Source organism: Fukomys damarensis, unplaced genomic scaffold (genome assembly GCF_012274545.1).
Source record: "Fukomys damarensis isolate Sample0158 unplaced genomic scaffold, DMR_v1.0_HiC HiC_scaffold_28, whole genome shotgun sequence".
NCBI lineage: Eukaryota > Metazoa > Chordata > Mammalia > Rodentia > Bathyergidae > Fukomys > Fukomys damarensis.
Genome location: NW_022900940.1, coordinates 17,756,649 through 17,772,259, shown reverse-complemented (window position 1 = coordinate 17,772,259; position 15,611 = coordinate 17,756,649). Strand labels below are relative to the sequence as shown.

At 42.2% G+C, this 15,611-nt stretch overlaps 1 protein-coding gene across 1 annotated transcript; it reads left to right on the top strand.

The window, feature by feature from the left end:
• Positions 1–1,775: 1,775 nt before the first annotated feature.
• CUNH3orf35 (chromosome unknown C3orf35 homolog) lies at positions 1,776–2,151 on the top strand. Its single transcript, XM_019208278.1, is given in 4 exon segments — positions 1,776–1,896; positions 1,899–1,948; positions 1,950–1,979; positions 1,981–2,151. Coding segments are annotated over 4 exon segments (372 nt in total).
• Positions 2,152–15,611: the final 13,460 nt, after the last annotated feature.

Sequence of the window (15,611 nt, the reverse complement as noted above, 5' to 3'; positions counted from 1 at the left end):
AAGAGATAACTGTACTCATTGATCCCAATCTGTGGGCTTCCAGCCCCCTTAAAACCTCTCTGTCAGGACCCATCCACCACTTTTCTGAAACTGCTTTTGGCAAGGTTGATTGCTAAGGCCGATGGTCATTCTCCATCCTGTCCGATTCTCCAAGGTGGTCACTTTCTGCTCCAGAAACATTCTCGTCGCTTGGCATCTGGGATGCTTGGCTCCTGTGTCTCCTCCTTCCTTGCTGGTTTGTCCCATTTCCCTAACCACAGAATGTTGGAGGCCCCTGAGGTTAAGGCTCCAAGCCTTTCCTCTTTCTTGTGCAATTTCATCTTACCTCGTGACTTTAAATACCAGCTCTATGCAATGACTCTCATATTTATGTCTCCAGCCTAGGTCTCTTCCCTGGTTCCCAGGGTCACAAATTTAATTAACGTCTCCACTAGGATGGATGTCTCACTGGCATCTTGAATTTAGCAGGCCCACAACTGAGTCTTGATTGTCCCTCAAACCTAAAAGCTTCTCTAGTGCCAGGGAGGGCCCTCAGTTAGAAAAGCAGTGATATAGATAATCCCTGCTCATGGGAAGGGAGCATGCAGTAGGGGCAGGCATCAACAGAATCTGCCAGTGGCATTTTAGCTTTTTATCCCCTGGTGTATCCTGCCCCCTAAACAGTGTCAGACACATTTTTATAAGGTACAAATGCTACGGTAGACAGTTGATAGTTGAAGTCCCAGCATCCCTTTTCCATTTTATGATCAACTTCATTCCTATTTTTCCTTCATTCCTGGTTCCCGGGTAGGGGGCTCCCTCACTGCCACCCTAAGGTTGTAATCCAATCAGCTTCTTTTCCTCCCCGCTACATTGCCTCCGTGACCACAGTAATCTGTTCAGGAATGGACACATGACCCATTTTGGCTCACTGCGAGAAAACTTGGTGTTGCTGAATGGTTTGTCCCCATTTCCCTGACCACGGAATGTTGGAGCTCCCCGAAGTTGGTACAGCTGGTATTTAATACAGCTGGTATTTAAATCCATGAGGCAGAATGAGGAACTCTTGTTCATTCTTTCCCTGATGGATGTAGCATAAGATGCAGCCATTTTGCAATCACAGGAAAGCTTGCATCTTCTGGGTTGATTGTGCAAAGCCCAAAGAGAAAGGCAAGAAGAAGAGGAAGGCAGAAAGCAGAGGGAGAGAATCTGATGTTTGCAGAAATCTTTTGGAGCTGCTTGTTCAAGTCTCATTTGAAAGCAGATCTAAATGTGGACTTTTAACGGATATGTCTAATAAAATTTCTTCATGTTGTGAGTTGCTTGGATGTAGATTTTCTGTCATTTATGGCTGAATGGGTCCTCACTGATTCTATACCTAATTTACAGGGTTGTTGTGAAGTTTAAATAAAATAGCACTAAGTGAAGCATGTCACACAACTGCCACTCAATAAATGGTAACCCACGTTGCTGTTGTGATGTGTTTTTACAGAATTATGTGACCTTTTCATCTACCGCTCAGCATTGCTTGTTTCCCTTATTCTCTTCCATATTCAATTTCTATCCCCAAAGGAGGGAGGCTGAGGTCCTGTCCAGCCCCAGGCTCCCAACCTCCAGGCTGGGCTTCAGATCCTCCTTGCACACAACAGCTGGCGAACACTACAGTCATTCCTTTGAGGTCTAACTCCTCTGATATCTCATCTTTCTCTTGTTTGGCGGTATTTTTCTACTCTAAGCTTATCCATAAATGTATGTGTAAGGCACTGCAAATGCCTTTTTCAGAAAGCCACATCTACATGAAAACAATGGCCACAAGAAAAAGGTAGAAACTTTCTAGAACCGACCCAGATTTTGAAAATGTGATAAAGAGGTTATTGTGTGTCCGAACTTTTCACACAAGAATTGGAGGCTGTTTAACATAAGGATAATAAACAGAGGAAGGCTGGCTAATGCAGAGCAGATGGGCCTGAAGGGGCAGTGCTCAGCATTTCAACATCTTCCCCTTTGGACCTTTGGACTCAAGATGACTGAGTGCTGGTTTCCTTGGCTAAAAATAAAGGTAGTGTCCTTAGGGAAATAATAAATTTGGCAGGTTTTGTTTCTGAGGTGGTTGGTAAACTAAACTTTTCAAGAAGCTACTATATTATGGAGCCAGTTTTTGGCATTCACTAATTTATTCGTGACCACAGCTGCATATTAAAGATGAGGTAACCAAGGCTCTTACCAAAGGGTGCACAGCAAAGCCAGAGTAAAGCCAGGATCAGTCCTTGGCCCTTCTCCTTGCCTGTACCACAGTGAATGGGTTGACAGATGAGCAGGGAAAAGGGTCATGGCCAAATAAATTTGAGAGACACTGGTAAGCGATCCTCCTGCCTCAGCTTCCTGAGGACTACAGATATGTACCACCACACCCAGTGAGTTGCTTCTTTTCTTACCATTGAGTTTTGAGAGGTCTTTACATATTCTGTATATGTCTTTATTTTTCTATTAGCATCTGCCTTTGTATTATTGACTATTCTTTTAAAATTTTTATTTTCTTCAAGTCTGAGTTTATGTTTTCATGCTAATAGTGTTTTTTGAAGAATAGAAAAACGTAAAGCTAGTGAAGTCCATTGTATACATTTCTTGAGTTTTATTTTGCATTCTAAAAATCTTAGTTATGTTCCAGAAGTTTTCCTTGGCTTGCTATCACAACTTAAAAGTTTGCTCTTTGGCACTACATTCTATCACTCATCTTACATATTGTTTTTCTCAATTATAATTTTAAAAAATGTAATTTTTACAATAAAAATCACACTGTTGCAGGTGGTAGCCTTGCACCTCTCGCGGATATTAGTGACACACCTCAGCCCAGTGTAGTAGCTCTACCTCTTCAGGTGTAAGTTCTGCACTTGGTCTTGCATGGAGCCAGACTTCCCCAGTTGCTCCATGATTCTTAGCTGAGAGATCATCTCAGCTTCCTGTTAGGTTATCTTGGATTACTGTGATCCACCTCCAGGACAGAGAGTAAAAATCTGACATTGAGCCACCAGGAGAGGCTTTCTAGGAGTGGGAGGGCCTCGTTCCTCTCTGGTGTCACCAGCTCCTGGGACATGATCCTGGCTCTCTGTCTTGAAGCTTCATATTCCCTGCTCTTATGTGGAGGTAGACACAGAGGTTGCTGCTGCCTAGTCCAAGGAGGCAGCTCCTACCCTCGAGTCTGTTAATTTTCTACCAAGAGCTCAGTTGTTCCTTCTCCCAATCTCAGGTACCTCAAAGTACCTGAGTATTCTTGAAGTTGCCTCCCATCTTCCACTCTTATGCAAGTTGTCTCCCAGAGCTAGGGATGTAGCTCAGTGTAGAGCACTTGCCTAACATGTAAGAGGAGGCCCTGGGTTCAATCAGTGCAAAAAAAAAAAAAATAGTCTTCTCCCATTTGTGCTTCAGTATAGAGATCCTTTTAAAAAATCTGATTACACTGTCTTTTATAACTCAAGGAATTTTTTAAAGATTTCATATCTATAAGGAGACCCCCTTCTAGTTTTCTGACAGTAAATAAGTAACCTCATTTCTAGAAATTTGGGGCATGGAGTGTAATAACACTCAGTCCTCCACCCTGAACTGGACCTGTAGGTGAAATTAGCACCTGTAGAAGAATACCTTGCTATTCAAAAATCCACGAATGCAGGTAACACATACCATATGCTGTCGTGGAAGCTTGGTTTGCAAGTTTGATGCTTGCATTTTCTTTGGGAAAGTTTGCTGAAGAGAAAGCATGGCCCTTTTAGACACAAAAATGTTTACATCCCTGTCCCCTATTACAAAACTTCCAGTAACTCCCACTGCCTTTTAGATGAAGCTTCAGGTGTTTCCACAGGCCTTTCCCGCTCTGTTTCCCATTGACTCTCCACCTGGGAAGGTGTCTGTTCTCATTCACACACTTGTAGAGGACACAGCTGTCCAAGAATGGGAGTTGGGTAGGAGAGGGAAAGGAAAGGGGTAGGGAGGGGTTATGGGAACAGCCAACAAGCCCTAGAACTAGCCTTAGTGCAGGCTGTCCCAGGCAGCTGAGAACACAGAACCCCACCCTCAGCCGTACAAATGGAGAGAGTTGAGGCACCACTTGCCTTTCCTTCTCTTCACGCCTTTAGGTGAAGACTACATTTTCAGTGCTGTAGCCTGATGAACTGACACGATTGCAAGGAGGAGGGCTGATGCTCACCGGCACAGACAGATACACAAAATGAACTGGGCTGTTTAGGTCCTTCCCACAAAATATTTGCAGCTCCAAATCAACTCCAAGTTTATCTCTTAAGCACATTTGAAATATGAAAATAATCTCAGACTGTCACCACCTGGAATGTCATTTAGATAAGCTAAGAGCCCAGAGGGAGGACAGTGTGGGCCTTGTCTGTCAGGACTGTGCAGGTCAGCCTTCACAAAACTACTGTGAACGTGAGGCCAAACTGGCCCACAGATTGGACAAATAGCTACAGTGGCAGTTGCTCATGTTTTATATTTCTTTTAAAATGTAGCTTCCATTTGGGTTTAGCTGCTCCTTTGTCTGGCTCTCACTTTTGTATGTTTATGTGACCAGGCGGTGAATACTATTGTTATCATTTCTGCACACAGAGGACATGGAGCCTCCTGAGATACAGCAACCAGCCCTGTGGCAGCAGTTGGTACACGGTAGTTTGGGGCTTGGATTCAGGTCTTAAACCTACATCTGGGTCATTCCCTCCACCACAGAGCCATCCTCACCAGAGGTAGATTGGAACAATCCTCTCAGGTTCCCTTTGGCTCGAATGCAGGTCCAGTGTGTGGGTTTCACCAACAACATCCTCAAAGCAAAGAGGAGTGTATTAATAGTCTATTACTGGCTAACAAATCATCTCCAGACTTGTATTAATTTTCTATTATATGTAACAAAGACTCTCAGAATGTTCTGCCTTTTTACAATATTAATTATGCTGCAGTTGTTGTCAGTCAGGAACTCAGAAGTGTGTCATGTGGGTACTTCTGGCTCAGACTTTTCAGTTGAAGTTAAAATATTGATTGAGACTGTGATCACCAGATTTCGCTGGGCCAGGGTCTGTCCCAGAGTGGCTCCTTACATAGCTGGCACATTAGTTCTGCTTGTTGGTAGGCAGTTGTAGCTCCTCTCCACAAGCTGCTTGGTGTCCTTACAACATGGCAACAATATGCACTTTTCTGTGCTGAGAAATCAGAGAGTAACTGGTCACAGCAGTTGCACAATATCATGATCATTAGAAGGGAGCCACTAAGTTCAGCTTATGTTCAAGGGAAAGGGAATCAGTCTCTATCTTTTGAAAGAAGTATCAATAAAAGTGTGGATCTGTATTAAATCCACCACAGGGCCCTATTTCCTGCCTTTTGCGTACACTTCCTATCATGGTGTTGTGTCTCCTCTCACTCCTACTCACCCCGCCACAAGCCATGCACATCCTGCGTGGTTTCTCTCCCGTGAAACTCTATGTTCAGATGCCACAAGCAGGTTGGGCCTCAAAGGGAAACAATAGAATTCTGAGGGGAAAGTGGTAACTTCTAATCAGAGGCCATGGACAGTGGGCTAAGGTGGGCACAGAACTCAGGGGGAAGGGGACAGTCTATCTTCAACACATGTATGTAGTTGGTGTGACCTATTTTTCATCTTAAAGCATACAAGAAAATAAGTCGCAGCTTATTTTAGTGTTTTATTTATTCATTATTTTTCTTGGGTCACAGCTTATTTTAAAATCTCAGTGAAGCAGCTTGAGCATTCACTTAGTCATCTTGAGGAACTCTTCAGGTTTTCCTTTGATGAAAGAATACACCAAAGCTTGGTTGTGTCCAAGTTGTTACTCTCTGTCTTTTCCACCTTGCCTTTGGAGTCAGAACCTCCACCTGAGATCAGAGGATGCCCAATACCCATGTGTATCCCACCCTACTGGCACCCAGCCACATGACCAGGCTCAAAGTCCTTGTGCCACAAGCCCTTTCACATCCCATGGCCCCTGAGGGTCTGTCTCCTCTCTCCAGTGCACCTCATCAAGTGTGGCCCAGCTCTGGGTGCCACTGTCAACCCTGCCCCAAGGCAAGGAGTAGAGCTTTCGCCAGGAAGGATGGCTCTTGTCTCTGACTTGGGATCACTGTTTCCTCCTCAGCTCCAATTCTGGGCAGAATCTGGTCACCTGTTCTCAGATGCCTTCCCTGTCACTGACTTTGATACAGGTCCATCCCAGTCTCCCCACATATTTTTCATTTCCTTTTCATGTTTTTGAATGAAATCAACACATCCAAAGGGTATCACATGTCTATCTTGCTGCTTCACATACTTCTAGCAGAAGGGCTGGGTGTAAACTTAAGGCATTTCCTGGGAGAGACTAAGAGGGCTCTTCTGGGGTGGGACGCACTTAAGAAAGGGCGGAGAACCACATTCTGGAAACAGACTAGCAACATATTTAGCAACATATCCTTCCCTAAACACCGTGCACCTACTCAGCATTTGGGGTACCATGCAGGGCAGCCTAGGAGACATGGAATATGCCTACCATTGTTCTTCCATTTGTCCTGAGCTTTATCCTTTGCCCCACCTCTCCATACTGACTCTCCATTTCTAGTTTTCAGAAACATTTCACCTTGCCAGTGAACCTCTGATATGTTTAATTCTAGGAACTTATTTTTTGTAACTTCCATAGCATTTTAAGGAGGTTGAAGTGACGCTTACGCATGTGCCCTTGTGCGCATGTGCTTCCCAGCTCCTCCGCGACTTACTTCTCAGGGCATTTTGACCACACAACCAGCAGGTGGGGCTTTAAGGAAATCTCTAAAGAAAACAAGTCAGGATCCTCCACTTGATGTTTCCCTTTTGGGATGTGGATTTGATGGTTTACTAAAAGCCACTGTAGAGAAAGCTCTGAAAAGGGAGGTAGGATGGTGGGGCTGCTGGTGTGAGGATGTTTGAGGCCTGGCTCTCCAGCCTCTCAGAAGCGCACCGGAAGCAGCGTGGGTTCTTGTGTTCTTGAACCTTTAAGCCAAGGAAGACTCTAAAATTAGTACTTAAAGCCGGGCTTGGTGGGACGGGCCTGTAATCCCAGCACTCTGGAATGCTGAGGCAAGAGGATCACACAAGTTCAAGCTCAGCCTGGGCGATTTAGAGACATAGGAGACCTCTTTTCAAAATATAAAAGGAGCTGAAGATGTAAATTCAATCTCCAGTACCACCCCAACACACACACACACAAACAACAACAACAACAAAAAACAATAAAAGCAGCAGCAGCAGCAACAACAGTCAAAACAAAACCCACCAAAACCAAAACAAATAAACAAAAAAACCCCACTTAAAAATGAAGTTGCTTGCCAGGCTTAGTGGTGCATGCCTGTAATCCCATAGCAAGACCCTGTCTCAAAAACCAAAAGGAAAAAATAAGACTTTTAAGGGCTGGAGGTGTCATTCAGTAGTAGGGTACTTAACTAGCATGCACAGAGCCTGGGATTCGATGTTCAGTATCATTAAATGAATAAATAAATAAATAAATTCACTTTAAGATCGAGGTTTGGAATTTTTTCTTTTATTCCAAATAAAACCAGCTATTTTAAAAAGAGAGAAATAAATAGCACAATAATAGTGTTAAGTCGGTAACATTTATCAACTGCTTCCTTGTGCCTGTCTAGATTGTTTTACATGTTTTATCTTATTTAATTATCAGAGCAACTCTGAGTATGATCCCATTTATAAATGAGGAAATTGGGGCCTGAGGAGGCTAAATAACTCAGTCACATATCTGACACTGTAAACTGAATATGAAAGTTCCCTCAAAATTTACATGTTAAATGCCCTTTTCCCTCTCTCTTCCATACAAGCCCGCAGAACAGATCAGGTGCATACATAGCAGAAGGCAGCCATCAGCAGCCCACGGGGGGAATGAGAAACCATCCCTGCTGGCACCTTGATCTCAGACTTTCAACCTCCAGAACTGTGAGGAAATTTATTTCTGCTTAAGCTACCATGTCTGTGATATGTCATCATGGCTCCCTGAGCTGACTAATACCTGACAAGCTACTGCATTGGATTATGAGTGCCAGAGTTTTCTTCTCATCACCTAGAAATACGGTGGGGGTTACATCTCAATAAGTCCACTGTAAGTTTAAAATATGTGAAGTGGAAAATGCATTTAATATACCTCTTCTACCAAACACCCTAGCTTAAACATGTGTAGAACACTTACATTAGCCTACAATTCAGCACAGTTGTCTAACATGAAGCCTGTTTCATCATAAAGTGTTGTATTTCTCATGCAATTTATTGAACACTGAACTAAAAGTGAAAACTAGAAGTTGTCTTTCCACACCATTGTAAAGACATAAATCAAACTATTGTAAATCAGGCACATCCTGCATTATTGTTATATTTTTATGTTTTGACAAATGATAGGCTAGTTTTAATATAGAAATTAAAGTGAAAATGTTTTAAAACTTGGCATTATGTCATGTGGGTCTACTCTAACATTGCTGATTACTACTCAAAGTAGTTTCACTGGAGAAAACATTTTTTTTTTTGGTTTGGTACCAGGGATCAAACTCAGGTCTTTGTACTGTGAGGCAGGTGGTGGAACCACTGAGCTAAATCCCTATCCTCTCCAGAGAAAAATTTTTGAGCATGGAAACAGGTTGAAATACTGCACCCAATAATAATACTTGGACTTTTGGCTTATGAAATACTTCAATGGGAAAGTATTTGCTTCAATCTCTATCTGCTATTATAGTTGAAGGTTTGGCAATAGTATTTACCCTCCTCCTGAACTTTCTGGATTTCAAAACCATGTGGAAGTACTGTTTGTCTGATGTACAAAAAACAAAAAAACAAAAAAAGGAAAAATCAAGCAAATTTTGAAGATTAACATCAAGAAGCATATTTAACTAAGTTTCAATCATTTGGTGAATGATTATCTGGTGTGTGTGGGATCTAGACCCTTTTTATTTTCCTCTCCCCACTCTGAAGATACTACATGGAGCCATTTGTCTATTGACTACTTTCTTTCTTCCATGTGTTGGCTGGTTCCCTCCTTACCTCTGTTGGCAAAGTCCCTTCACTTGATGTGGGTGTCAGCCCCTCCACAGAGGCCAAAGCTGTAGAGCAGGGCTTGTTGGGAGATAGGTAATGGTGGCTACCCTTGGCTCCATTTTCTTTCCCTGTCATGTGAAGGTCAAGCTTTCTTCTCCCTTGGAAAGCAGAAAGCTTTGTCTACACTTTTTCTGATCTGCTTCCCTATTTTTAACAGGCTTTCATTTTGATTAGTGATTTCAGCTTTATGGAAGTAGCATCTTCTATATCCACTGCTGGTTATCTGTAGACAATTCAAATAATACAAAAGGAAAGACAGAAAAACAATCCACAATTCCAACTATTATTAACATTTTAAGCAAACCTCCGGATTTTTTATGTGTATTTGTGCATACCGATGCATGAAAATTTACATATACTATTGTGGAAGGAATTGGTAAGGGACACACACAGAGATGCAGAATGGAAGTAAAATAATAAAAGGTTTGTCAACAGAAGGCCAATTGCACTAAGAACTTTTAGGTTTAAAATAAAACATCTGGCCTCATCCCTAACCTTAAACACCCGCTTCCTATACACTAAAATAGATAGCTACACAAATCTTAAACTCCCTAGCTACAAAAATTGTTATGTCTAGGTTAAAGTTAACTATAACAGTTATTTATATATGAATAATATAAAGTAAAAAAATATAACCACCTAAATAAAATCATAGCTATAAAACCCAATAAAAATAAATCTATAACCCAGTGGAGTTGACCACTGACACTGCACTTAGTGCGATTGACCTTTTGCCAACAAAATAAACCTTTTATTATTTTACTTCTATTCTGTGTTTCTCTGTGTGTGTCACTTACCAATTCCTTTCACAACAATATCAGATCATGCTGTTATCCTATAATGAGCTTTTATCCTATATATGTTGCAGGTATCTTTCCTTGTGGGCATGTGCTATTAAATGCCATTCTTTTGCAAAGGACTCATGCCAAATAATGGATACAATATAACCTATGTTTTTTGTTCTTAAGAATCTAGTTGTTAGGTTCTTTAGGGCTAATGCCAAAGAAAACTTGACTTTATGTCTAACTCCAAAGAAACCCCAAGAGCAAGAGAGGAGAAATGGGTGTTGTAGTACTCACTTTTGTTTGGAGGGACTAGAACTATGATGAGTTTACTTTGGGGAAGTGGTGTTCATGAAAATAGTTTGATCTTCAAATTCCAGAGTCCCACATTTACTTCAGCTTCTCCTTAAGGATTTGAAATAACATGAAATTTCCTCACAGAAAAAAAAAAAGATTTAAAACATTATTGAGATATTTTAAAAAATTCTTCTGGTAACACGGCAGAATAAATGCCTAGGCATTTGGAACTCTTTCTTGGTTCAAAACACCTAAAATTGCTGAATTAAAATAAAAGTAAATAATAGATGGCTTGGCTGGTAAGAAATAAAATAAATGTTCAGAGGCCAGAAATAATGAAAGATTCTAAGCTACAGGAAAAAGTGAGTGCTGAAGTCAGCATTAGTTCTAGGTGTAACTGGATTTAAGAGGATCTCATACATGCCAGGGACAGCGGACAAAGCCAGGAACCCAAGGCTGGGGTATAGTCAGATTAGAGTCCCCAAATCTAGGAGGGAGCCCCTTTAGTAGGTGAGCTAGAATAACCTGACTCACAGAGATTGTCAGAAGTCTTGTTTTGGCCTTCACTCTTGGTAGGATGAAAAGAATATAAAAATAAAAGGAAAACATAGTTATTGAGAATACTAAGCCATAGCCTGTGCTGCTACATGTATGGGAAAAAAAAATCAAAGCCAGACAAATAGGTTCAAGTGGTGGCAAATCAGTAGTGACTCAGGCAACTGACAGAAACACACAAATATTCTAAACAAAGATAACATTCCAAGGAATGATCTTCTCCAGCTTGTAGTTTCTGCTTATTCTCTCTCATAGTGGCTCATTTCCTTGCGTATTTTGTAATCTTTGGCTCAGAGCAAAGATTATTGTCCATCACCCTGTAATACAAAGTTAGCTTGATTAGAGACAATACTTTTCACTATTTTGTACATTCCTAAATTCCCAGAGCTTTGAGCAGTGTCTGACACAGTCAGCATTTGATAAATGTTTGAAAAGAATGAACAAAGACTAGCTAATGTTTACAGAGGATTTATTACATGCTACACATTATGCTGTGCTCAGTATACATTATTTAAACCTTACAGAAAACTTATGAAAATTGCTACTATTCATATTTTAGTTTTCACTGACCTTTCTGTGCCTTACTTTCCCCTTGTATAAAGTAGGAATGGGAGTGGAAGGGGGGAACTCACAATTCTAAAATACAAAAGGCTCTGAGATACTTTGATAGCAAAACCTTAGCCAAGCTGATCTAATACAATAAGTGTATTAGTTTCTTGTTGCTTCTATAATAAATCAACACAAAGCTAGGAGCTTAATGCAACACAAATTTATGCTCTTACTGTAGGGGAAGTCCAAAGCTCTCTGGACTCTGTGATGGAGAACCCATTCTCTTGCTTTCTGCAGCTCGTAGAGGATGTTAGTTGCTTTGCTGAGGACCACATCACTCTGATCACTCCTGTGGTTACATCTTTTTGAGACTCCAACTTCCTCTTTATCTTATCAGGCAGGGTCTCTGTGATTATGCTGGGCCCATCTGGATAATGCAGGAAATGCTCCATCTCAAGATCCTGAACATAATTAGATCTGCAATCGCTTTTTGCAACATAAGGTCACAGATTTTGAGGACTAGGATATATATATCTTTGCTTGGGAGGGGGACATTCTTCCTACTGCAAGTAGGATACATGTTCTGCTCAAATATTTCTGTTTGTTCTGTGGGCTGGGTATGCAATATCTGGTTATTAAGCTATCTTATCTTTTATACTCTGAAAAAAAAATCTCAATTCAGAAATGCACACATAGCCAGGTGTGGTAGTACACACCAGTAATCCTAGCACTGTGGGAGGCTGAGGCAGGAGGATTGCAAATTCAAGCCCAGGGGACACCTTGGTGAGACTTTCAGTCAAAATCTAAAGATAAAAAGGGTTGGAGGAGTAGTTCAGTGCAAAGGCTATGGGTTCAGTCCCCAATTACACACACACACACACACACACACACACACACACACACACACACACGCACATGCCTGCATGGAAATAAGGAAAAAAAAGAACAAAGAAACGTGGCTGTAAGAGTTTGGGCAAGGAAACAGTACTTCACATATTACTGCCCTGATACAGGTGGTCCTTACCTTGCACAATCTGGGGGCAGTTGAGATTACATTTCAGCCTGTGTCTTTCTAACTGGCCTTCTCTGGTGTTTAACTGAGATCAAATGATCTTAAAAATATCGGGGTCGGAGCGCCACCCAGAGAGGGTGACTGCCTTGCTGTGAGCTTTCGGCAGCAGCAGGTCTCTGCAAACCAGGCTTTCCTACCACTGAAAAGTGTCAAAGCCTCCACTTAGGGCTCTGCTGGGATGAACTCTCACAGAGCCCAGAAAGGCGGGCACTCATGAGGAAGAAGCAAGGCTGATGCTGGAGAGACTCTGGGGAGCTTTGCCAAGTGGGAATCAGCAAGTTCCATCAGAGACTAGGGAAGGTCACTCCAGGAGAACAGGTCCAGGTGAAGCCATGGCTTAGGACAGGGCTGGGAAACCCTCACTTGACCACCTTCTTCATAGACTGGAAGAACTGTATTTTCTGTCATAATTTAAGACTTGTGTAATGAAAAGTTAATTCTAAACCAGAAGGTTACTAAGCCAATCAGCTTAAGAGCCTTAGAAACAAACCTAGCTTTTGACCTAGTGGTTAAATATTTAGGAAACAGCGAGAGGCAGACAAAAACTGTAATTCTTTGTTGTTGTTTGAGATAGGGACTCACTGTGTAGTTCGGGGTGGCTCTGAACTTACTCTGTAGCACAGGCTGGCCTTGAATTCACAATAATCCTCCTGCCTCAGCTTCCTGAGTGCTGGGAGTACAGGTGTGTGCCATCATGCCTAGCTAAAAATTACAGATTTAAAAGAAAAAAATTAATAGAGGAAGAAAAAAATAAGGCCATTTAATCTGAAGATTTTTTTCAAGGTTTGTGAAAAGTCAATATTTTTACCTCCATAGTTAAGCATTCCTCTCTGTTGTGGGGTGGCAAAATCATGACTTCTTTTGCACTGTAATAGTAACAAGGCTGTCAACACTACAGGAAATCAAAGTTGCCTCAAAGTCACTGGCGGCCCATAGAAAGGGCAAGCATAGGGGAGCTGGTAGTGACACACTGATAGGGCACAGCCACTGTGGCCAACAGAAAACCTTCAGGTTAGTTCTTGAGGTAAGAGGACAAAGGAAGGGAGGAGGGTATCGGGTTGTCATACAGTTGGATAAGAGGTGCAATCCCAGGAAGCAAATCTTCATTCTGTACTGGGAGGTGTGATACAGGACACCTCTCTGCCCCTCTGGCTAGTCATCCTGGATGAAGAAAAGCTTATTCTGGCAACTGTAAAATTGAGCTCACTCCTGATGTCAGATTATATGAATAAAAAATGTTCAGAGTCTCACGGTTAAAAATGCTGCCCCAAGCAGCCCATCAGTAGGTTTATTAGCTTATTAGTATCCCCGTTTCACTGCTCTACCAAGATCACAGCTGGTCAGACCTGGAATTTAAATCCTCTTTGTCTGATGCCAAACCCTATCATTTGCCAACCAGTTCACCACACCACATATTCAGGATCACAATGAAGAATCTGGAATTTCTCTCCTGTAGGACAGTTGCTTCCCAAACCTGATTACTTAACAAATTACACAAGAGGTGTCTGAAGTACAGACTGGGGGGCCTCACTCCTAGAGATTCCAACCCAGAGTACCGTTTGTGAATCTGTATTTTTAAATGGTTGTCTGGAGTCTGACATACAGTCAGGTTTGGGATGAACTGGTGAAATCAATAGAATTTACAGGACTTAGCTTACCGAGGTAGAAATCAGTGTGTATCCCAACCTACCTTACTGTTTAAGAGTCTGTTAAAATCTATGGATCTCTCCCTAAGAAACACATGAACATAAACACATTGTTATATGGGATTTTAGATGGTTGTATTTGCTTCCCATTGCTGCCATAATCACCTATCACAGGTATAGTGGTAGCTTAAAACAACAGAATTTATTATTTTACAGTTCTGAGGGCCAGAAATTAGAAATGGCCTCATTGGATTCAACTCAGAGCATTTTGAGGCTGTGCTCCTTTCTGGAAGCCCTAGGAGTTAAGACACTGCAATGCTTTTGCTAGCTTCTAAACTGCCTGAAGATAGCTCAAGGATCCCTTCCTCCATCTTCAGAGACAATGACAGTGTAGCTTCCTGTTTCCAGGGTCAAATTTCTTTCTCTGATAACACCCAGGAAAGGTTCTCTATGTGTGTGTGTGTGTTTTTCTTTTTTGGTACTACGGATCAAGCCTGGGGGCTGCTCTACCACTAAGCTACATCCTAGAGGCCCAGCCCCACTTAAAAAAAATTTTTTTTTTTAAAAGAAAGGCTCTTGCTAAGTTGCCAAGGTAAGACTTGAACTTTAAATCTCCTGCCTCAGCTAAAATGATGGGAGTCTGTATTCCCCCCATGTCAGCTTGTTCTCTGCTTTTGAGGATTCACATGGTTAGCCTGAGCTACCTAGATAAATCTGAGAGTCCTTATACCATTCCCCATTGAGTCACAACACAGGATATAAAGAAAAAGAATATGACACGAGCCCAAGTCTTGGGTTCAATTATCTATAATCCCCTTCCTCCCCCAAAGCAAAGCAAAAATAGGGAAACTACAATTGTGCGGTCAAACTCCACAGTGAGGACAATCAGTTCAGTAGGAATCTTAAATCTGAGTGACCGAATTCAGAGACAGAAGGTAGGACAATCGCTTAGGAGCAAAGGAAAGGATTTTTTTTTTCTTCTTTTTGGAGTGCTGGGGTTAGAACTCAGGTCTTCCTGTGTTCCAGGCAGGAACTCTACTCTCCAAATGAACTGCAATTTACTGGGTATAGTTTATTTTGCACGATGAAGAGAGTTGTGGGGTTGGATGGTGGCAACTGGTTGCACAACAAAAGTGGTTAACTTTCTGTTATGTATGTTCTACCACAATTACACGTTGCTGGGATCCAACCCTTCTGATTCAGCGGGTCTGGAGCAGGACCTGGGGATTTGCATTTCTGACAAGTTCAGAGCAATGCCCATGCTGCTGGAACCACACTTGGGAAATCACTGTCGTAGGAGCCGAGGTGATAGGATGCGGAGGCGCTCCCTTCCACGTGACTGTTGTTATTAACGACAACAGCTGGTGCTCCTCCAGCGCTTACCTCTTACACCTGACTTTACAGCTTCACGCAGGGGCAGCGCTGGGCAGGGCTAAAGTATATACTTGTCCTTCACCGGCTTGCTTTTTCCTTGGTGTGAGTGTGAGGCTGAGAGGGAAAGAAAGATAAAAGAGGAGAGACAGACCCAGCAGGGCCGGTACAACACATCGGAGCGGAGAGGGTTTTAGCTGCTGGCGCTCGCGGAGGTCCGGGATCGCCCTCGCCGCCCGCTCGGTGAGCAGGGC